Here is a 23741-nt window from a genome sequence, read left to right on the forward strand (position 1 = left end):
AACATGTTTTTTTAAACAGTTAGATTTAATCAAGTCACAAAAGAAAAGCATATTTGAAGAAAGTAATGTTAGTATTGTGCAAATACAAGCATTATAAATGATCATTGAAAGAATCTTAAGGTATTTTTACATATTTGTGTAGTTACTTTTTTAACAATGTTAATGTAGAGATAGTGAAGGTCCACAGATTGTTTTCTCAAAAGGCTAAGACTTAAGGTGATGCGTTCAGCAAAGAGGTTTCGGAAAAAACGCTGATTGGAGACCTAGCTGACCGGCACCACATCCAGGATTTAAAAGTCTAACTTAGCAATTCAAAGAGTGAAATTTATATAATAAGGTCACTACACCAAGATGTGACTCATATGTTCATTTTGATTATCGTGTCTTACAGGTAGAAAAAATTAGACAAGCAAACAGGGAAGAATTTAACAGGTACAAAGGACATGTATAGCCTTGGATCTGGTCCCCAGGAAAGGTGACTGTAAGGGACATATAGAGTTAACTGAGATGAAGAATCCAGTTCAGTAAGTTAATCATAAGAGCCGTCAGGATGAACACACCACAGGCTGTGAATGCCAGGAACTGGGTTGAAAACTAGCTGTGTGGTTCGTAATGTCTCTCAGCAGGTTAAATGTCAGAAGATTCGTTGGAGGGTGTCATGGTCATGCCGGCAGCAGACAAACAGGTAAGTTAGGACCAGGTCACCCATGCAACATGAGATGGTTCCAGATAAACGAGCACCATATCAGATCAAGACGCGACAAACTGAGCTCACTCGTCAGAAAGTCAATACTGGAAACCATAAAAGCTGAACATGAAGCGACTGAGGCCTGATTACCAAGAGAACGATCCGGCGTCCGTCTGAGAGAGCTGGTTTCCATATATCAGCTTCCCTGAGGAGGCTGGATGAGCTGCAGCTGCCTGGAGGAAGAGAGAGCGAGAGCACAACCGAAGAGACTGCATACAGGTAGTTAGACACAAATTCAGTTTCTCTTATCAAATATTTAAAACTAAAAAAGGACTTTTAATCCAGAAATGACTGCTCTGACCTTGGACTTGATGAAACACAGAGGGCCAGCAGCAGCCTCTGATGACCTGACTCACCAGATTATCATTTACTGTGGAAACTTCCCACTAGAACTTGAGCGACTTGGACTGTGTGCCTCTCCGCTCTACCTCCAGTCTCCGGGAGTTACTTTCACCATTTAAAAACGACTTTAGACCACCGAGTGACAGTGGTCAAGCTGAGACTGTTCTTCAGGATTGGCTAAAAACGCTAAGGAACGTGGATGCTTCAGTACCTATCCGGGACACTTCTAATGTCGTTCTGATTCCAGCTGCGGTCCAGCCTCGTGAATCTCTTCCAATCTCTTTATTGTGCTTTGCTTGACAATATATTGAAAGTTGCAGTCATCCATTGGTTGTGGGTTGTTGTTTTTTTCTTCACACCTTTTCCTACCACTCAATTTTCCATTAATAGTGTCCTTTTAAGAACCAGCTTCTGAACAAATTTACTTGTCACCTTTTGTTATGGAAGCTGTTAACCTTCGTGATGACGTGTAGACCATAGCATTTCTACATTTAAAAAACTTTTCTTTTTTCTTTTTAAATTAGCATCTATTATTAAAAACTTAAGGGAACTATAAGCAGAAAGCAAAAAAAAATTTTAAATATTAAAACAACTACAAAAATTCATAAACTTTTAAAAAAAATCTATTAAAAAGCACTTGTAATCAGTGCTGCAACAAACAAAACAAAACAAAAACAAAGTGGCGCTACGGGGAAATATGCTAACTGCTCTCCGCGCCCTTCGTGCACCAACATGCAGCCTGGCTGTCAAGCGGGCGCAGAGCTGCGGACAAGAAACGGTTAAGCGCAAAGATGCAGGAGCTGCGTGAGTCCATCTGAGCATGTGCCGCTGGCGCCGCCGCCGCCGCCGCTGCTGCTGCAGTGAAGTAAAAAAATGTGTGGATTTCCACAGGACAGAGCGGAGACACCGCGCAGGGGAAGCCGGGCGACAGACTAGCAGAGGCACGGACCGACACCGACTCTTCCCGACCGACCTCACCGAGGGATGTGTCGGATCCGCCGGGGTGTGCGCCTGGGGAGACACCGCAGAGATCCTTCTGAAGGTAAAAAAATAAAATAAAAATGAAATATATTTCGCTGTGCTGATCGTAGAAAGAGAGAGAAAGAGAAAGAGAGAGAGAGGAGGGGGGAATGCAGTCAACATGCTTGTACTCAAGCGGAGTGACATTCAGGGCAACAACATGTGTTCCTGTTGGGGAAATCTTTTGGGTTTTTATTTCCCTTTCGCAATGAAATGTCACCAGATTACTCCCAACTTAATAGTGCTGCGCTATTGTTTTTATTTTAACCGTTTATTCAATTGAATGTTTAAAGCGGTTTCCCCCTCTCTCTCTCCTTTCATATTCAACAACAATATTGCGCGTGTTTTCTGCGCAGTCGCGCCGCTGCACCTGTTAAAATTCGGATTATCGTAAGTTTATTTGTTAACCGCTCTGTGGATCGCAAGTCACCTTTTTTTTTTTTTATTGCGATACCAAAGTGTTGCAAAGTATGTCCCAGATATGAAATCGGTGCATGAGCTGCACAGCTACATGTATGTTTAATTGTAGTGTGCGGAGAGGGTGCCGCACTGCTCATCATCAGTGTGCTTGATGCTGCAGCGGAGTGCACCCCTCACCCCCTCCTCCTCCACGGCCCCCTGCCCCTCCAACGGGCCCTGCACCTTCCAGTTTCCCGGGACAGGTCAGGATCGGCGGGCGTCCAGCGTGAAGAAAAGCCGTTCATTTGCAGAGCGGATGGACGCCTGGACTCCACGTCCGCAGTGTAGCTCCATCTGTGGAAGCTTTTTATTTTTTGCAGAAGCTTTAAAAAAAAAAAAAAGCCCTAATCGATTTATGCCACATAAACCCTGCAGTTCATTATCATTTGGGGTGAGATAATCCCCGCTGTCGCTTCTGTAGTCCATAGCCTATTTATAACCCACGCAACAGCCTCCACAGCTAGGAATCCCAAAATGACCCCGTACTATAACACTGCTGAAAGGGAGTAACAGTGAGCTGTGTGTGTGGACGCAAGATTAATATTCCCGTAGTGATGCAGCGGGTCTGTTACCACTCTGTATTCACGTGTTGAAGTTTCCCAACTCATAGGTCTTACTGTAAGTCACCTTACGTGGAGCAAAAGGTATATAATATTGACATAGTGGTGGTTAATGAAATTGGCAATGTGGCGCAGGCCCAGGAGGGCATTGAGGGCGGCATTATTGTAAGTACTGTAAAAAAATATAATTATTATTTGGCTGTCTACAGACTTCAATTTGGCGTTACAGTAAAGGACTATTTCCACCCTTTACATAAACCCTGGCCTGCATTTGTACATCTCTAGTTGAAATTCTAAAACATATCCGACCTGAATCATTGTACATTTTGGCTGTTTCGGCTTTATGAAAACAAACAGTAAATAACCAAAACTTCACAGCAGACGTTGAACATTATTCAAATTGAAAGTTCACAAAGCAGCCAAGTACAGTAGCGCAGTAGAATATATGCGGAAAATTTCATTTAGGCAAAGCTGCGTGCATTTTCCAAGTTAGCAAAAATGCTGCAGTGATGAACGAAAAAAAAAAAATTAGCTCTGCTCTTAAAACGTGATATGCGTAATAATATTAGTGAATGTGAGTGGAGAATGACATCACTGGTGATAAATAAGCTATTTTAAGATCATCATATATATATATATATATATATATATATATATATATATATATATATATATATATATATATATATATACACTTTGCTTCAGGTTGATAGCAATCCCAACAACCCATTTTTATTGGTTTCTTAGTGACTTCATCACCTTATTATCTTCTAAAAACCTTTGGTTTTTTTAGTTAATGGATTAAATATCAAGTATAACAATAATATTACAGGAATTCGGGCATAGGTACCTAAATATTTAGGTAAAACTTATTGCAATACAGGCAGCAACTCTTTGTATTGCATACAGTTATACTGCCATAACAACAAATTTGCTATATATCGCTTAGCAATGCCACCAAACAGATTATAAACTAAAAAACTAGTGGCCTCATTCAAAAGTAAATAATGACATGTTTTGAAAATTACATCTTTATTTATGATCCGCCTTTCCTGTGCTACATTGAGAATGTGTGGGTGAATGGGTAAATGTGGTGTGACGCCCTTTAGAGTCCTCTGGACTAGATAAAGCGCTATAGAAGTACAGGCCATTTAACATTTACAGCTGCGTGACTTTGTTTTACTGCTCTCCCTTGGAGCACACTTCATGCTAACCGCCACACATCATATGAATTGCTCAGTACAGTAACATCCGATTCTGGGTCAACGGCTTTCCCTGTGTCACATCGTGTCAGGGTTATCTCACCTGCTAGCGATCCCGCCACTTTACAGTGTGTGGGAATCACTGTTGCAATGGAAATCCTTTCGGAAGGGAATATATCCAAAGTATCCCTGATTCTCAATGACTCCCAATATTTGCAAATCCATAAAAAAAAAGAAAATCTATTTTATCCTCCCTCCCACCACGCCAAGCTTAAAAGAAGGTCACCTCATGCCAGAACTGGCACTGTTTTTACACACTGAGCTTATGTGTTTGGAATTGATGGAATGCTACGAATAAACTATGTCTGCGTCACGTCACAGGTCCGGTTTAGCAAATATGCTCTTTCAAAAACTCTGGGAATTTGCGGCATGAAAGCAAACGGATACTTCTGACGTCACTCAGAGTTTGGCCTTCATCTCACCTTCTAATCGTTAATTGTCCCTTTCTCTATAAATAAAATACTCAACACGTTATTCCAGTTTATTGATTTGAACAAAAGCCTCAGTAGCCTCAGTAGTTCATTGAGTTGACTCAGACAGGACATTTCTGTACCTCTGTTGTTTTCCACTGATCTTCTGCCATAAAACCAACATCAATTATGCATGACCAACGATTGATTACAAAGCTTCTACGTCTGATAGCCGGTTGAATCCCCGTCCATTAGGTGCATCCATCTCCATTTCACCGCTTCCATGGTGACAATGTCTATAAAACTCCAGATTCTTCCTTAGGAGCTCTAAGATTTAATGCGTAGCTCGGCCCACAAATGTCAGAGCTTCAGCTTCCCAGGATCTGAAACTTCAGGACGGTAATGGACCTGCAAAGTGTTTGTACCTCTCAGACTCTTTCGCATTTTGTCACATTACAGTTAGAAAATTAATGTGTTTAGAGTGGCGTTACGACAGACCAACAGAGTAATGCATAAACGCAGACTCGTCTTTAGTCAGTACTTCAGCAACAACATTTTTATGCAAGCCTTGTTTTTTTGGGGGTGGGGACGGTATTTTTACCTACTTTGCCCATCCAGAACTTTAAATGTTTGCTCATTTTGATTTGGAAAACAGCTGAAGATCAGTCAGATTACGTGAAACATATTAACTTCCAGGTCTTCCCAAAGATTCTCTACTGGATTTAGGTTTGGACTTTGACTGGACCATTGAATCAGCTTTTATCTAAACAGCTCCACTGTCACTCTGGTTCCATGTTAAAGTCTCAGGTGTTTTGTTAGTTTGGAGCAGTAGCATGATTTGCAGAGTGTGCAACTATTAGTTGCCTGTCAACAGACTCTCCCCCTCAGGGCTGTTCTTGTTCGGAGGCAGAGGTCTGCAACCTCTACACTCTAAAGAGCCGTTTTTATCTTCGGAGCCGCAAATGTAACATGACATAAAGATACAGATTTTTGACAAACATTTTCTATAGGAAATCTGATGTCATTCTTAAATAATCTCTATAAGATAAGCCCGTGTTCCTTGTTTGTCATTCAAGCTATTTTGAACCTTTTAATTATTACTTTTGCACTCTGGGGAAAAAAGGGCAAGTTTTGGTAAGTTGCTTCCTGCCTTACTTTAATGGCTTCTCCTTCCCATTTTGTAGAGCGTCTCAGAAATGTAGCCGCTCTGTTGCTTCATATTTATACTGATCATCATAAAAATGAGGAAAAAAAATGCCTCATTTGAACTTATTTTATGAGTTTATTGAACGTAATTACGTGTCCAATAATTCCTTTCTAACGTAATTATAGAAATTATTTTTTTATATGAGATCCTATCCACCCACTGAATAAATGTACTTTAATTACAGATGGGATTTATTTCTGAAATTTCCAGTGTGAGATTGTGCTGCTGCAATAATCTCATGTGGACAGTTTTTAAACATTTTTTTTGGTCTTATGTCATACTTATCCCAAATCTTTATAATCATATGTCCCTAGGTGACATAAATTGCTATATAAACCTTGATGAATCAAATATTTTGCTGATACTTTCTGAGTTACACACCAATCTGTTTTGTTTTATTGCGTTGTTGTTGGAGCCCAAAGCAGAGACATTGCTTCCAGTTGAAGCTTCAGCCTGTCTGATCACCCTTGGACACTGACATGTTGCCTGGACGGCTTTATGGATCACTTTAATTAAAGAGTTAGAAAGTTCAACCTTCTGTTATATAACTGACTTGTTTGGGAAAGCTTATTTTTTGACTTGTCACGTTTAGCGCAAGAAGCCTCCTTGCCTCCACGCATGACTTCAGGTTCTATTTCTTGCCAATCAATAAAAGCCTTTTGGATCTGAAACCCGCCTCCCTGTTTACATAAATCCTTCCTCCTCCGCCGCTCTGTGTCACTCGCTAAAGCTTTCACCTTGCGGTTATGGAGAGGATGCCTTTGATAAAGTTGCACGGGCCTGTGTCGGCCGTGCTGCGCCGGAGCTTTTAGTGTCAGCGCTTCCTGGCGCCTTTCCAGCCTCACCTGAGAGCATTATTGAGAGACCTCGCTAATTATAGAGCTCAAACATGCAAACCGAGGCTTTGTGTTACGAATGAAGCTGTGCATCTGTCTGAAAAAGCGTCGCGCCGGTGATGTTTGGAAGGTTTAGACGCAGTTCAGAGGCTACGTGTTTGCAAACCTTACAAAGAAATGGCGGCCTTGGCGAGGAGTCAGAGAAACTGCCAGGAGAACGTTGGGTAGCTCTTGGGGAGCTGCAGCAATCCTGAGCTCAGGTGGAGAATGCCACAAGGAACCACGAGAAAGAGGTGCTCCGGTCAGAACGGATCAAAAGTTAAACTTTTTTTGGTCCTCGCACCACCCCCGAGGTGAGGCATGGTGGTAGCAGCATAATTCTGTGGGGATCTCTTTCTTTACCAGCAACAATGAAGCTGGTTAGAATTAATAGAATAGATGTGACAATCCTTAAAAAAATAAATATAAAAAACAAGGCTGCAGAAGACTTGATTTTAGGATAAAGTTGACTTTTCTGCAGACTGAATACTTTCAGTGTGAGGAATGAACATCGGCTGCCGCCTCCCGCTGGGCGGCTTGGACTCACATGATCGCACGGCCTCACCCGACACGCCGCGGCGCGCCGGAGCAGACTGACGGAAAAAACAAGTGTGGCGTACATAACCTGAGGTCTAATGTTGTTGTTAAACTGAGCTGCTTTCTGAAACTGTAAACCAGAGGGAGGGGCGCGGGGAACGACATGTTCCACACGCTTAACTGGAAGACTGCTTTTAAAGGGACGTTTCGCGTGTTGTTTGCAGGGTGTGGGATTCCTGCATTTAAAAAGGAGAGAGAAGATAAATCAATGGAAAATATTTGTATTTCAAGACTTTATTCCCTATTGCATTGTTTAAATTTTCCTTCTTTCACTGCTTCCTTATTTCCTACTGTCACACCTTAACTTCTCTTTCCTAGTTCACTACTTCCTCTTTCATTTTCTCATATCCTCCCTCCATCCCTATAATGTTACTTCTCACCATCCTTAGATCATAAATGCAATAATACATTAAACTGCTTTAATTGGAGTGTGTACACAGTTCTAATCTTTATTTATCAAAGGAAATTTGGATATAAAACATAAGAAAATGTTGATGTCATCATCTGGATGCTATAAAATATTTCTCTGATAAATCTAGATACGTAGTTTCCTTAAAATAACAGGAAAAATGTTTTGCTATCAAGAAAATGATAGCTTTTAATGATGATAATTTCCCTATTATCTGCATGTAAGTAATAATTACAGTGGCCGTTCTTGGTTAGTGTCTTATGATTTTCAGAGAAAACTCACATTTATAGCCAAACGACATTAATATTAACTTTCTCTTCTTTTCACATGCTTCTTTGCATCCAAGATTGTAAAGTTAAAGCACGAATGATGGCGCGTTGAACTCACTGCCTCTTAAACGTGACACCAGAAGCGGCGTATCGTAGCTGCAGGAGTTTTAGATGCTTTTGCACGAGTCTGAATGAGAGGAGAGGCGTAGTTCTGCCCTGGGGGGTTGAAGGCCAGCTTGCTGTTTCGGAGCTAATTGACCTGTCTTTGCAATCGATCAGGGTCGCTTTATTTTTGTGCCGCCTCATGGGGTTCTCCCATTCCACCTTTCCTCCATCCCCCGCGCCTGTCCATCTTTTTTCCTCTCAAACTCGTCTCTGGATTCATTACTCTCCCTCCCCGACTCGGCCTGTTGCTCATTGTGGATACAGAGAGCATGTGATCAGGGTGGGTATGTGAGGAAGCTGAAAGTCGCAGCAATTTAAAAGCACAATTTAAACTTTAAAGCCTGTCTTGTGTGTATATTTCAGACGAGAAAGTGCTTGGTTTTCGCCTCTTAAAATAGGTCAAATTCGTTTTTGTAAAGATTTAATCTGAAAATGTTTTGCTTTTTCTGTATTTATTCTAAACTTTGATCTAGTTCATGTTTCCTTTACTTAATTTGTTTGAATTTGAAATAATGAAATTAAAAATTGAAATAACCACTTATTTTTTATTTATTTATTTTTTCATTACTTGTTTCTGGTTAGAACATTCAGCAACTAAAATGCCATTTAAAGTGTGAAAGACTGCAACTTTATGATGTCATACAGATAATTTTGTATTTTTGAAAATAGGTCCTGTTTAGATGTTTTATTATTTAGATAATGTCTTAACCTGCGACAAACGCAGCAAATGACAGGAAGCGGTGTGCCACCAGAGATTATCCTGTGTGAAACACATTCTGAATACAGAACATGTGAAGTGTTTTTGACTTATCATCTAATAGAAAAAGGGATTGCCCTGAAAAAAATCAGTAGACATAAACCTCTACAGTAGTTTTGCTTTTAGCACCACTTTAGTTTTATATCAGACATTGACTCTGACCAGAAAATGCTTTGAGTGTTTCATGATCTATCAGTGTTTCACACACAAGACTCGATATCAGATCGCTGTCTGCTGACTCGATCTCCAATGTAAACGTACTAATAGTTTTAAAATCGCACATTTAAAAAGTCCTGTGTCGTTTTTGGGTTTTCTGAAAGACTGTGGAAGGCAGATAATTTGACTTCTCCTGGACCAACCAGAATTTATGCAAATTTTGCTAAATGAAGACGCAGAGCAATACAATACTAAATTATTATAAGCTTTTTAACAGAGCCCCACTTGAACAATCCCAAACTATCCCTTTAAATGCGGGAGCGCAGTTCTTGCTGATGCAGTTTCTGTCACTGGAGATGAGTTGTCGCTGAGGTCACCCCGATTCGCCGTCGTTCACCCGCATATCGGATGCTGCTGGTTCCTCTCTGATGCCTCCCAAAGTGACCTTCCAAAAGTCGGAGTAGACCTGGGATCCGTGCCACACACACTCGGAAACACACCGGCACGGAAGATAACCTGACTGTGCGCTGCGTTGTGGATCCCTCGGTGTGTTCGCTGTCAGAGCTCATACCTGTCAGCACTATAAAGACGTCTTTATTCTCCACCTTTCGCTTACTCCGTATATCAGTCCGTGTGTTTTCTTGCTCCCTGAATGTCTCATCTGTTCCTTTCACAAATAATCATGTTGTTTCTCTTAAAAGCACACAATCAGTTCCTTAAACAAGACCTGCGTTGCGCGGTTGATTTACACTTTTTCAGTTCAGTTTGTTTCCGCTGGCTATTCCCACCTCAAACTGAGATATTTTGTGGCAGGTTTCAATAAAGGGTGATGCCAGAATGGGGCCACTGCAGTTGGAGCAGACAGGAGCCATGTTGATCGATAGCTTAGCGCCTCTGTGATGGGGAGGGAGGATATGATGCAGCAGCTACATCCAAAACAGAACAAAATACTATCTGGCAATTTAGTTGTGTGATCATGAGGCAACGGGTCAATAAAGAAGCATAAATAAGGTGATCTGGTTATGCTGTCTCGGTGTAATTATCAAAGAAATCCCAATTTGAGTCTAGCTAGGTGCCTTTAAATATGTTACTATTAATATTTCAGTCGCTTTCTGACTGCTGTACAGTGGGAGTAATCAAAAGCATCTTTCGGTTTTGCTACCTCAGCACAACTTCGTGACACAACTTCATGCAGTTGCTAAAAACAAAGTGCAAAAAACTGGCAAGTTTCAAGGGATTTCATGTATTGTGTTTTCCGACGTTTGATCAATTCATGATCCCTCGCCTCATGGGAAGAGTTCGCTATGTTAGCTCGCAGATCCTTCGGCACTTTCATTCAGACATCTGATATTTATTCATTTAAACGCTTAGCCATGTTTACATTTGACCTTTTACAATTGGGGTCGCATGTGAATCTCTCTGCTCCCTTAGGTGAACTCTTCCATCTTCATTATTACCACCAGTAACAATAGCACCGATCCAAATCTTTAGCATGATTCTGCCACTACATGCAGAAGTAAATTAAGCTAATCAAACATCCAGCCAGCCTGATGCCAGCAGTATTATGGTTTGACATAATCCTACAGGCCTGTTCAGTTTTTATGGAGCAGTGTACAGTGCCCTTTTTTAGCCCACTAATATTTTATCAGACAAAGACAAACTATGTTGCTTTTCTCAAAGTGTGACGAAACGATTGGCCGTTTAAACTGGACAATGATCTCAAGCGTGCTTCACCAAGGCTTGGTGTCAGAAGGAGTCCTTGAAAGAGACTAGACTGGTAAACCTAATCGTCTGACTTAAACTCTGGTCTGATTCGAAAAACATGATCACAGAATCCAGAACTAAGATTATTAGTGAACTGGAGGGTTTGCTCACGACAAGTCTCCTCAAGAACTCTGCCAGAACCTGTTGGGTGACCAATAGTAGGTCAACAGCAAAATGGCTGCTGCACCACGTATGAAACATACTTGAAGGAGTTAAATCTTTGAGACTGCTGTCCTTAAAAGTTCTCTTTTGTGTTTAATGTGAAGGAACAACCTGTAAGATTAGCTTTGCTAATATTTGCTATTTGTTGCATGTTTGTAGCTTTTGCCAATTAATTCACTTCACAGTGGAGACTCAGTTACATTGGATGCAACTGTGCTAATATATTTACGCGTTGAAATGGATGTGCAATAATTATAACAAATCTCAGCTAAATTTAATGTGACACATCTAATGCATATTACTCAGGTGAATGCGCTGCATTGTAGACCCGGCCCCTTCGGCCACACCGACCCACTGCATGCTCAAGAAGCTCACATTGACCATGATCTCACCAGACCAACTGGTGTGACTTACAGGATTAAATGAGCCACCAAGAGGGATTAGTGGTTACGTATGATGATACGATGATTTGAGAAGAGGCTAGAGGAGTCCCAGTTCACCGCTGGGTTTGGCTGTTTGAATGATCTTTTGTTTGAGTAGTGCTAGACAAAACATTTCACTCTGCCTCACCTTACCTTTGGGCACAAACACGCACAGTGGCACACACAGGTGGAAAACCTTTCATAAGCCTAACCGGATAGTAAAGAATCATCACCACAAGAATCTCTGTGAGTATAGAAAAGAAATTGTTTGGACCATTTTAGTTCATGTCAAGTGTTGACTCTCTCTGGTTTCTCAACGCCATGAAATTATCAGAAGTACCACTAACTGTTTTCAGAAATGAAGATCACAGGAAGAACACAGAAATGATTTCCTTTTCTCAGTGCTACATCGCTGCCTCACCTTCGTCTGGACGTTTGCACGTATTTTTGGCAGGAGGTGTAGCGTAGGACAGCCTCATTACAGTTTTAGATAATCCTTCTCATTAGCAGATTTGCATGTGTGTGGGTGACGAATGTAATGTGCATTTTAGGTGCAGAGAGAAAGGGGGAAGTGTTGGGAGAAAAAACGGACGTGGTTTCTGTGAGAAAGTGGTCGTCAGTGATGACAAGAGAACAATGTGGCTAACACACTGCTTTGATCTGCATAGAAAGTGTTATATCAATGTGGTTTGGGGATTTTTTGGAAATTGGAATATGCTGGTGTATTTAAACTATTGTCTACTTATAATGGCAGATTTGACAGTTTTATGGTGAAAACCTGAACTAGATAGAAAAAAAAAAAGCTTTTCCATTATAAATGCTGCCTGGATACTGTAAGCTAAATTGGTAATCTGATTTTTTATTTTAACTTCTGCTGAAAAAGTTTAACTGAAGCACAAATGAATGTCATGGAGAACAAAGAGGCAGAAATTGAGAACAATCCCTTTCAACAGAGCCATACTGCATAGCAGAAGCAGAAACTGAAACTGAAAACCGCTGAAGAAACTGAAGTCATAGCAAACTGAGCTGAACTGTTGAAAGTGGTGTTAGATTAAAGAATCAGCAGCCTGGCATGAGAGACCATAAAATAAAATCTGAGAGCGTAAATCAGCTGACGATGTTAAACAGTAGGGAATTTGCAACTTAAGTGGGAGAGCTTAGGCATGAAGTGAAAAGTTTGAAATTGTGATGTAGGCTACACTTAAAATGAGTGGAAAGGCTTTCTTTTTTTTTAAGAAAAAACTTTTCAAGTTTTAAATTCAATGCTTATTTCTTTTTTTTTTATCTTTCCTACTTGACTTTAGCAAGTATTCATTGCTTTGCTAATAGCATCTTCTGTGCCACCATTAGCTAAAATGCTAGCATAGTAAAATTAGCATAATAGCTATTCTGCCTGGCTATTTGTCATGGTTTTAACTTAAGATACATATATTGAAAACACTAGCAAATATGGTAGTATGTTAGCTAACAGTAAAGAATACAAAGAGCTAACATCCTAACATTAACCTGTAAGATGCTATTAATGATAGTTATATCACCTGCTACTTGTTTTTGGGTGATATGCTAACATTAGCTAATGTGTAGTAGTTAATGTTAATTCCAGCAGGTTAGCAAATGTTAGCAGGCTAGCAGCACTTGCTATTTTAACATTAGTTAATATACTTACATTAATATACACTGTAAACAATAATATTTTTAACAGTAGTTTTAATTCCTTAACTGTGGTGTTCTGAAAAAGTATGAAGAACGTGAATTTGCCTTTTAATACTAACTCAAACAGCTGCTTCTGCTTTGATAGCATGGAGATGTTCAAAAGCCTAAAAACAAAGAGTGACCTGGTAAGCTTGTGTGCCTTTTTGACTCTTCCATGAGACGATGGGGCACAGTCCCTGTGACAATAGGCTGGAATTTGTTTTAATAAAAAAGTGAGATATTTGAAAAGTGCAAGAGGAGTAAATAATGTTGGTGATAGCTGACAGATTCTGAATATGCCGAATATTTGAATGACTGAAATACCAGACAGTCTGCAGAAGTAGTTCGGTGACTAAGACATAAAAAAATCAAATGACACAGAGAAACAGAATCATATTGGCATGAATTCCTTGTGGCTTTGACACAATTTAACAATCTGACTTGTTTTTACTTTTTACTGACTTATAGAAGCGAAGGAGGACTCAATTCGGCGTGCTTCTCTTTTAGTTACAGGCTGAACCTTTCTTCTCAGCACTTGAAAAGTTGACCCAATCTGACTTTCATAGACGAGGTGTGTTTCTTTCCCAGGAAGCCAGAGAAAAGATGGAATAAGGAGGTTTATGGAGCTGTGGCCCAGTTAATCACATGAAACCCTTGTTCCTTGTTTGGAGTAAATGTGCTAATCCCTGCGGACTCTCTCTGGGTCACAGCCAGGCTTTGAAGACAAAAAGAGACAAAAAAAGACCTTTTGTTCTTCAAACATGCGTTTGTACTTGTAACCTCGTACTAAGACGCTATTTCACCCAGCGTTTGTGATCTATTGTATAATCGCTGTTGCTATGACAGCTTCCTCTGGAGACATTGTATGGTAAAGGATATAAACTGTGTGGCCTTGTTGAGTAAATGGCCTTTGAATTCGTCATTGTGCTGTTTGCATTCTGTGTTCCTCTAACTTAAGACGCGGTGTGTGTGGAGCAGAGCCACGAACGGGCCCGTCCCTTCGTGGGATTTCTGATACCTGATATGTCAGCACGAAATGTTTGTCAAGCAGCACGAGTTGGAGACGCAGAGTGTTGATGTAGGCAGTCAGATGACAAAGCTATACGTTACATAAGAAACCCCCTCACTGTGTAAATAGCATCAGCTGAGGGAAGGTCGGTACACTTTAAGTGCTTCATCAGCCTCCAGTCTTTAATTAAATCTCCTGATGCCTGCAGTGTTTCACTGCCTTGGCTTAATTTAAAAGTGGCTTAGCACCCCACGCAATTAAATTTCTAATCCTGAAGATTTCACTTTTGATTTGGCCAGATGGCTGTTGCTGGAGATGGCAGCAAATCCCGTTTAATTCTGCAGGCAGCAGACTCTGTTTGGACAGTTAGGCTGTAATCATTGCTTAAGATGGGATGTACTGCATGTCAGTGTTTTATAATGAGGAATAATTATTGTAATTTCTGGGGTAAAATCTCTACAAGCGGTTGCAGTGCCTGTCACAAGTATTCTCAGAAATTGCTGCCTGGTGAATTGTACATTTTAGTCACGAAACAGAGTCGAAGACTTAATTCTGGATTCCCTCTGGGGCCTTATCATTGAAACTGAAAGGTTTTATTACTAAATAAATGGCATTCAGATGGAGAAGCTTTGGGTGAAATCCAAAGACAACAAGCTAGACTATCCGGACCAACAACTTTGATACAAACTAAACAAGAGGCGTAACACAACAATCTTGCAGGGAGCAAAGCGAACAAACCAGAATGCAGCATCTGACACATTTAATGTAATGTTTTATTTTCCACATCTCACCCAGACAGGTTTTCTGTAGGAGGCAGATCCTGATACTGTGATAGTCATGGGAGAATGTTGATTTGTTTTGTGGCGGCCATGTCTGTGTTGGTTTGAATTTGGTCTGTGTTTTGATTATTAAGCTGCAGAAATACACAATAAGACTCATAATTTACACTTGTATTCAGATGAAATGTAGATGTTTTTACATTTTATTTCAAAGCGGTCATGAACCCATACACCCCTGCATTACCAATCTCCCACTATCCTTTGCATCAAACATGAGATGCTTTTCCTTTACTCATCCTGCGTCTTACATATTTTGTTGCTGAATCCTCATCACACCCTTCCAATTCAACTCCTAGTAGAATTTCCTTTTGTGTTTCCATCTGTTAAGGCTTTTTCTTTGTCTTATTTTTTTTCTGGCATCACCCCGAACCGTTTGGTTATATCGCAGCATGTTGTGGTTGCTATGGAAACTCGGTGACCTGAGACGCCACTCTGACTGTGGTTCGCTTTGGAGATTTTGTTACATCTTCTATTGCTCTCCTCGTCTCTGTATGTGATGGAAAACTTTGTATTATGGACTCCCCACTGCTATTTCTGTATTGGCACATTGCTGTTCACACATTATTTGCTAGATGTCTTGTATTAATAATCCATCTCTGAGACTGAGAAAACAACTTGGCAACTTGTGTTTTATCGATTTTTTTTTTCTTTTGTAGCAATACCTCTTTCAGTAAATCTCATGCCATTCTAAAGCTTTTTTTAAGTTTCCCTTTAAATGGTGCCACATTTGTAAGGAAAATGCATTTGTGGGTTGAGTACCAGAGTTGAGTATGTGGGCTGTGGCAAAGGAAAACCTTTCAGATCATCTCTGCTAATACCAAGTAGTTTAATCTGCTACTTATTCTTGTTGAGTGTCATCAGTTGGCCTATGGGATTGAAGCTTGATGAAGCAATTATGACCAAAATAATATTAATTGAATAAACAGTGGCCTCAGCAGTGTGTCATATACAGCCACAACATCCTGCCACCTTCTCCTCATTCTGATCACCAGATCATATTGGTGTGAGATGGCATACTAGTCTTCAACCAGCACTTGTCGCATGTAGTTGCATTGGTCACTTTGACACCACTGTTCAATGAGGTTGCGGTCAGGACTGCAGGGAGGAAATAGTTGGTGTCTGTAAAAGCTCTCTCTGTCGGGCATTAACATTATGGAAGTTAGATTTTGGTCCCAAAGAGAGCAAATAAGGGATCGCCACTGGTTGTAGGATCTCATCTTGACTCCTCTTTTTGTGAAGATTGCTTCTGACGTTGACAGTGATGAAATGCCGTCCCACACTGTCGCTCTGTTTGGTTTTTGGCAAGTGTTTTTCGAGAGCAACCCACATACTCAACTCTGCTGCACAACCCACAAAAGCATTTTCTTTACAAATGAGGCCCAATTTAAGGGACAATAAACAGACTGTTCAGCAGTGTGAGATTCAGTACCATGAAACATTGTTACGGCAATGAAAAAAAATCAACCACGTACAAATTTCCTTTCCTTTGATACCTGGAGTTGAATAAGGTCTAGCAGGTTTTCCAAATGATCATTTCTGAAGTCTTTCTTTGTTCTCTTTTCAGACCTGAATCCTGTACATACAAATAGGAAATCTGTGTGAAACCCACAAGAGGAACCATGGTAACCTTAGAAACCTCAGGGGACCCTGTTCCTCTGACGGCCCTCTCCCGCTGGTACCTCTACGCCATCCACGGCTACTTCTGCGAAGTGATGTTCACCGCCGCCTGGGAGTTTGTGGTCAACTGCAACTGGAAGTTCCCCGGTGTGACCAGCGTGTGGGCCTTCTTCATCTACGGCACCTGCATCCTCATTGTGGAGCGGATGTACTTGACGTTGCGCGGCCGCTGCCCCGTGCTGCTGCGCTGCATCATCTACACCCTGTGGACGTACCTGTGGGAGTTTGGGACGGGGCTGCTGCTGCGGCAGTTCAACGCCTGTCCCTGGGACTACGCCGAGTTCCGCTACAACTTCATGGGCTTGATCACGGCCGAGTACGCCGTGCCGTGGTTCTGCGCCTCCTTCATCGTGGAGCGCTTTGTTATCCGCAAAACCCTGCGGCTACGCTTTCATGAAGGGCCCGAGGACGGCTGGTCAAACCATAGGCATGATGCTGGAGGGGGAGGCGCTGGAGAAACTTTGGAAGGCAGCAGGCAACGAGAACAAAGGAGGGGGAGTGGCTTTAATTCAAACGGCTACCTTAAAGTTGATTGAGTCAATTTTCAGGGGACTCTGTCAAACCTCCTTGACCCGCCACTGGCACTTTTCCATATGCAATCCTCACCCTGTAGTGCATGGGATTGAGAGACAGCCATCAAGAATAGGTTAGTTAATGCTGAGGAAGCCAGAAAACAAATGTCTAACTGAGGCTTCATATCCCAAATACTCACCGTCGTTAGCTAAACAGGGACTCATAATGCTACTGTTATTACTGCATTTCACATTACATTTACATGGGGCTAACCCTAATGCTAGGATCTTCAATGATCTGGATTAAACTTTAAAACTCCTTCTTGGAGCTCAGAATATAGGATTATAAAAAAGCACTTTTGCAGAGATTAGTCTTATTGTTCTGTAAAAAGATTTCTTGGAAAAAAACCCAAAACAAATACAGTATTTGTGTTATTTAAGTATGCACCAATCTATGTAAGAACAGTTCTCTTGCCTCATAGGAATGTTAAATGAAAGCAGCACAGCCACAAAGTATCATCTAGAGACCCAAATGCCGGCCTTTCTTTACAATCAAAGGAATGTGTAACATTTAGGATGATCTTTTGAGTTAAAATGCAAAGCTGTTTTCATCAGCCTAGAAAAAACTATGAAGATATGAGGAATTTTGTCTCGGTTACGTTGTAATAAGTAATTTATATTAGGGTCGCATGTGCAATTTTTTTTCTTTTTTTTTAAATAATTGAATCAGCCTCTGATTAAACAGCAATAGAAGTGCTGCTGTGGGTGTTCCCAAACTTTTCTTCTTGAAGCATACAAAAGAGCCGGGTTCTACTTCCCTCCGTCAAAACGGTGCACGCGCGCACACACACACACACACACACACACACACACGCACATTCATATCACACTCCAACAGCCAAGTCATTGATTATACATGAAAAACTCTTTACAAAACATCCATTTTTAAAGAAAACCTACCAGTCACCTGGGTCTTAAATATGGAGGTAAGTTGTCAGGTGAAGGCTGTTGTTTATTCTCATAAGGTGCTAAAGTTCATAATAGATACAAATAAAACTAGATATTAACATGCACTTTATAAGAAGACACATAACCGTTTCCCTCTCACTGTGTGATATTAAATCAGACCAGAATAATAATTGATCAGTTATTTAAAAAAAATATCCACAGGTTCACAGATATTCCTCAATTTGAGTTCGAAGATCCTAAAGCTATGAGATCATTCTCATTATCTGGACTCACTAAATGTAATCTTGGAACATTAAGAAGTAAAAAAATCTCTTTCATTATTCTGGTGCTGATAAAAAACAATCTTGGTGGCGCCAACTGGAAACAGGAAAAGGCAAATCTGATGTAATTTCAGAGAATAAGAAAAAAACTGTCTTGCTTATACAGTTGATGTAAATATCTGGTTTCAAGTTTAAGGGAGAATGACCTAAAACTCTGTGTTTGTGTTAAACCTGTCTCCAGAGCTGTGTGCAGTTTCACCAATTCATACCCTTCTTTCTCACACAAGCAGCACCATTTGACCCGGAGCCACTTCCATTTAGTACAGGACGGTTCGTTATCACTGTAGTGTCTTGGTACATTTTTCTGACCATTTGTCTACAGTAATACACAAAAACACTTGACTACAAAAATGGTAACATGATTTAGTCTTGGTATTATTTATACGAATGTATGAAATGGCTGTAGAAAATGACTAATGGAGGTAACGTGTGTGTGCGTGCGCGTGTGTGTGTGTGAACTGAGGGTGCGAGTTGGCAAAGGAGCAATTAAATTAACACTGTTAATAATGTTTGCTTTTCTTTTGTTGGATATATGTCCAAACTTGTTGTCTTTCTGCCACCGTCACTCTTAATGTGAACGTTGCCGTGGTGCGACAGCAAAAACTGTCCCCTTGAAACACTGTGGTCGCCACATCGCACCCATTCTTGTGAATTAAAAGTCGCACCAGGCCAAATTTCATTTCTTTGATAGAAGCTTTTGAAGGTTACACCCAGAAACACTTTGGCTGATGTTCACTTGGCAGCATTTTCATCACATTCTGCAGCAATGGACCTTTAAGAATGTATCCTCCCCCAAAAGCAGGGTTTCGCCATTATTTATTTATTTTTTTTCGCTTTGGTCTCAAGGATCACACTGAAAAAAAAAACAAAGCAAAAAAAAATGCATGGAAAGATCTTCTTTCAGCCCGTTTATTCAATCAACAACCATAATGTATGTCTGATGAATCACTCTGCTGCATGTGCGAACAGAATGACAGAAGTTGCTGGTTGTCAGCGAGGGTCTGCGGTTGTCTTCTCCTAGCATGTCAAAGTGTCCTTGAGCCACATGTTGAACCACTAAACTGTAAGTAAGCAGGTCATGGCTTTGCATGGCTGCTTTCCGACTCTGTTTTTTATTTTGTGTGTGTGTGAGTGCGAGTGCGTGTGTGTGTGTGTGTGTGTGTAACTGGACATATATGTGTGTTCTTTTGGTAAATATGGGGATGATAAATAAAATGATTCCTCTTGACATCATTTCTATTACCTATATGCTAAAGTCTGTGACGACTGAGTCGTGGCCATCGACATAAAAGCCTTTTGCAATTTTTTTCTTTTAAGAGTTATGTTGTGTGTCTCTGTCTGCAATTACCACTTTGTGTGGTTTGATGCCATCTTCAGTATGGCAAGTCTTATGTAATACTAATTACTGTAAAAAAAAAAACAAACAAACAAAAAAATACACCCAATTCACAGAGCCTTACAAAAGCGTTGGCTTACAAAATTCAGTGTATTTTGATGGGGGTTCATGCGATAAACTAACACAAAGTAGTCATAGCTGTGCAGTGGAATTAACACATTGCGTTCAACCTATTTTACAATTAAAATAGTCGCATAAATGTGTGCTACGAGGAATATGTATTCAACACTGACACCAGAAAAAGTGCAACTTGTTGCCTTCAGAAGTTACGTGTGTGTAAGCGAATCTCAGTATAAATACAGCTGTTTCTGTGAAGGCCTCGGATGTTTGTTTCTACAAACCACATGCCACTTCACAATGACGGTAAAGACAGATTACAAGTAACAATTTTCAGATTTTGACTAGCAAACTCATGCAATGTGCTCCTTTGTGTTCGTCCGTCACATAAAATCCAGGTAAAATACATTTGGTGTGTAGTCAACATAAAAAAATTTTTTAAGTGTTTTTGGAAGGCTCTGTGGACACTGTAAGCATATTTCTAGAGAATTTAAAAACAAACAAACAAAAAAAAAAACGCCCTGAGAATCATTTAAGAGTAACATCAGTAGTTATAAAAAACATATCAATAAGATTAAGTAGAAAGGGCTTCGTGTTTTTATTGGCTTGAATTATATAAATCCTGTATGGGATCGCAAGCTGACAGTCTCCGTCAAATGACTCTTTATTAAACATCTTCCATGGGAAAGAAAGGAACATAACTAAACTGAATATAGACTCAAAATGTCACAGCAGACTAGATAAACTTAATAAATAATAATAATAATAATAATAATAAACATTACTCTTTTTAATGTTTCCACAGTTCTGCTTGACTAAGTGGACACTCTGACCTTCTCCTGTGTTGTTGATGCGTTAAATGTGGCGTTTTCCCTGCGCGAGGCTCTCCTGAGAGCTGCTCTGCATCTCAGATGAAGTGCTGCCACCCAGTGGTGAGCGGCCTGCTAAACATCCAGGAAACAGGAATGTTTGTTTTGCACTCTTCAGCGTCGTATGCATTTTTCATTAGGCTTAAAAGCAATACTGTAGATGCGATTATTACCCTTTTCTAAGAAAACGTCTCTGCATAATTCATATGCAGTAAATATCTTAACTTGCTAACCTAAATGTATTCTCTGCAATATGTGTGTGAACTTTGAGTCACGCAGAGACGCTTGTCTCTGAGTAAGTGCATGAATAAGATGTTAACAGTAAGCTGGGTGTCTGGTGTTGTTTTTATTTATTTCTCTCTCTCTCTCTCTCTCTCTCCCTGTCTCTCTTTGAATGTGCATGTCTAAAAGCAGCTCCACCAAACTCCAGTTTCAAGCTGCTGCTGATTGATCTAAGCATTATTTTTATTTTTTTTTAAAAAAGGAGCAGGATTCTTGAGAAATCTGTACTGTATATTGCTAATGAATGATTTATCAATCCCTGAGGAACAAATGTTGTTTTTTTTTTAAAATAAGTATTTGGTTTTTAATGTGTGTGGGTGTGAGAACTGTGAAATATGTCTAGAATGCCTTTTTATATTATTTCTTGATTAATTATTATTAACCCTCATGAATTAAAGATAAACATCTTGCTGGTCTTTGTGTCTTTTTTTAATGTAAAAAGTTTTTCACCTAATGAAAACGGGTTTGTGCAAATGATATATTGTAATACTGAATACTGAACATTTTTAAACCATGTTGGTTAAATTATTGATGTTTCTTTTGTTTATCATACAGCCATTTCTGTAGCTTTCACCAATCAATACTAGTCACTTTTCATACATGAAATCAGAAAAAGGTCCTACTTTTTTATATTAAAAATAGTCTTGATTTACCCACTCACACAGAACTTAGAGGGACTTTTTAACCTAAAACGGGGCTGAATCCCCATTGACTCAATACGCAAGTAACAAATAGAAAACAGACAGAACTTTCCAGTTTAGTTGTTAGAGCGTCACCCCTGGATGGAAGGGCGCCCTGAGAGGGGAGCCATCTAAGACAAACAAACAAAAAAACATCATATATGGTGAATTTTATCAACTGCAATAAAGCCTCTGTCTCCCTCCCTGAAGGGTATTTTTTTATGGTTTAGCATTTCACTGTTCCGATGTTCTTGAGTTTTGTTATCCACACACAAACTTTTACTCTCCATTATGGCGTCTCCATGTGGCTGGCATAGTGAATTGCAGTCTGCAGCCCTAAAGCAACCCCCAGGCCCCCTCCACGGAGCTCTCCTCATCCAGGATTTTGAACAGACAGATGTTTGTTATATTATATGTAGTTGTTTGCAATTATTTCAAAGAAAATATAGAGCCTGTAGTCTTTACCATTCACGATATAAATAAGTCTGCTCTTCTGTTGCAGTACACATTTGAACCTGAAGATGGCTCTTTTTCACCAACAAAAACAAGACAATCCTGCCTTTGCGATTCAGCTTAAAGTCACAGGTTGAGTCACCAGTCTGCACTTAGCAAGCAGGCTAGTCAAGCAGGCTTATCTCATGACTGGGCCTCCAAAGCAACAGAGCACAGATTTACTTCAAATATAACTTTGCACTCATCTTAAGGTGTGGGCGTCAAAATGACCTTCATTGCAGTCAGCATGATCAGAGTTGTTCTTTTTTTTATTTTTCTTTTGAAAAATAAAATAAAAATAATCATCCATTTCTGACACCAGTTCAGAAGTGTTCAAGCACAATTAAAAGTATGCTTAAACAAATCTCATTTGCCTACAAAGAGGCCTCGAACGAAACATAAAAATAGTTTCCATCTCCTTCTCTTTCTGTGTTCCAAGAACATCGCCTGTCAAAGTGTTCGATTAACTGCGGGTTTCCCGCTGGCCTCGAGGCCCTGCAGCCAAAACAAAGGCTCCCATGTGAGGGTGTGTCCACGTTGCATGCTCTGCTGCACTAATGGCCCAGAGCCATGGTGGCCCGGCCTCGTTTCACACCTTCGGCATATGGCTTCATCACCTTTCCTCCAATCAGGGCCTCTCATACCAAATATGGAAACTGAAGACCTGTAATCTCTGCGCTGCAGATTACCAGCGTCCTCCCTCGGGCACATCCGAAGGCCTGTTTTGTCACCATGTTGAGCTGTTTGCGAGCTCACACCCAAATGTGTCTTGTGTTTAAGTTTTGGCAAGCGTCTTCATGATTGACTTCATTGTGTTGTGGGTCATGTTTGAAGTTTGTGTAAGAGGAAGTCTGCACGGATTAAGGATAATAAATAATGGAAGAAATGCCCTCACTGGGTTCCTTTTCACGGATGTGTAAAAGTATTTTCTCACCATGCAGACTGTTTTTTAATCACAATTTATGCTGACCAGAAGAGACTTTTTTTTTTTCAGGGTGCATCTCTTCAGATCTAATGTAAAATATAAGTGACACATAGTGGCGGTACTATGAAGAACCAGTGTTCTGCTTTCCTTCTTGAGCAACTGGATGATTTGCAACAATTGGTGGATCCATGCATTCTGCTCTCAAGACAACCTTTGCATGACTCACAAAAACAAACAAAAATACATTGCAGTGGTCTAGTCAAAGTCTAGACTTAAATGCAACTGAGATGCTGTGGGATGACATTTGGAGGTTCAAATTCCACGGATTTGGGGTCTTTATGCATGAAGTTGTTCTCTCTGGATACTCAGCATCTGTAATCTGTCCTAAAACTGCACAGACAGCTGTAGTGCCTTTATTCACGTGTGTGTTGATTTACT

The 23741-nt window shown here is 40.3% G+C and overlaps 1 protein-coding gene across 2 annotated transcripts; it reads left to right on the plus strand.

Annotated features, from left to right (window-relative positions):
* Positions 1-1743: 1743 nt before the first annotated feature.
* tmem229b (transmembrane protein 229B) lies at positions 1744-21481 on the plus strand. 2 transcript variants are annotated; one of them, XM_007567045.2, is made up of 3 exons: positions 1744-1894; positions 1982-2132; positions 16689-21481. In XM_007567045.2, exon 3 carries the CDS (start codon positions 16744-16746, stop codon positions 17335-17337), a length of 594 nt encoding a protein of 197 aa, XP_007567107.1. In that variant the 5' UTR covers positions 1744-1894; positions 1982-2132; positions 16689-16743; the 3' UTR covers positions 17338-21481. The 2 variants fall into 2 exon arrangements, with proteins under 2 accessions (XP_007567107.1, XP_016534655.1); XM_016679169.1 differs by having other exon boundaries at positions 1744-2132.
* The last annotated feature ends 2260 nt before the right edge of the window (positions 21482-23741 follow it).

The sequence above is a fragment of the Poecilia formosa genome, unplaced genomic scaffold, assembly GCF_000485575.1.
Source record: "Poecilia formosa unplaced genomic scaffold, Poecilia_formosa-5.1.2 Scaffold203, whole genome shotgun sequence".
Classification (NCBI taxonomy): Eukaryota; Metazoa; Chordata; class Actinopteri; order Cyprinodontiformes; family Poeciliidae; genus Poecilia; species Poecilia formosa.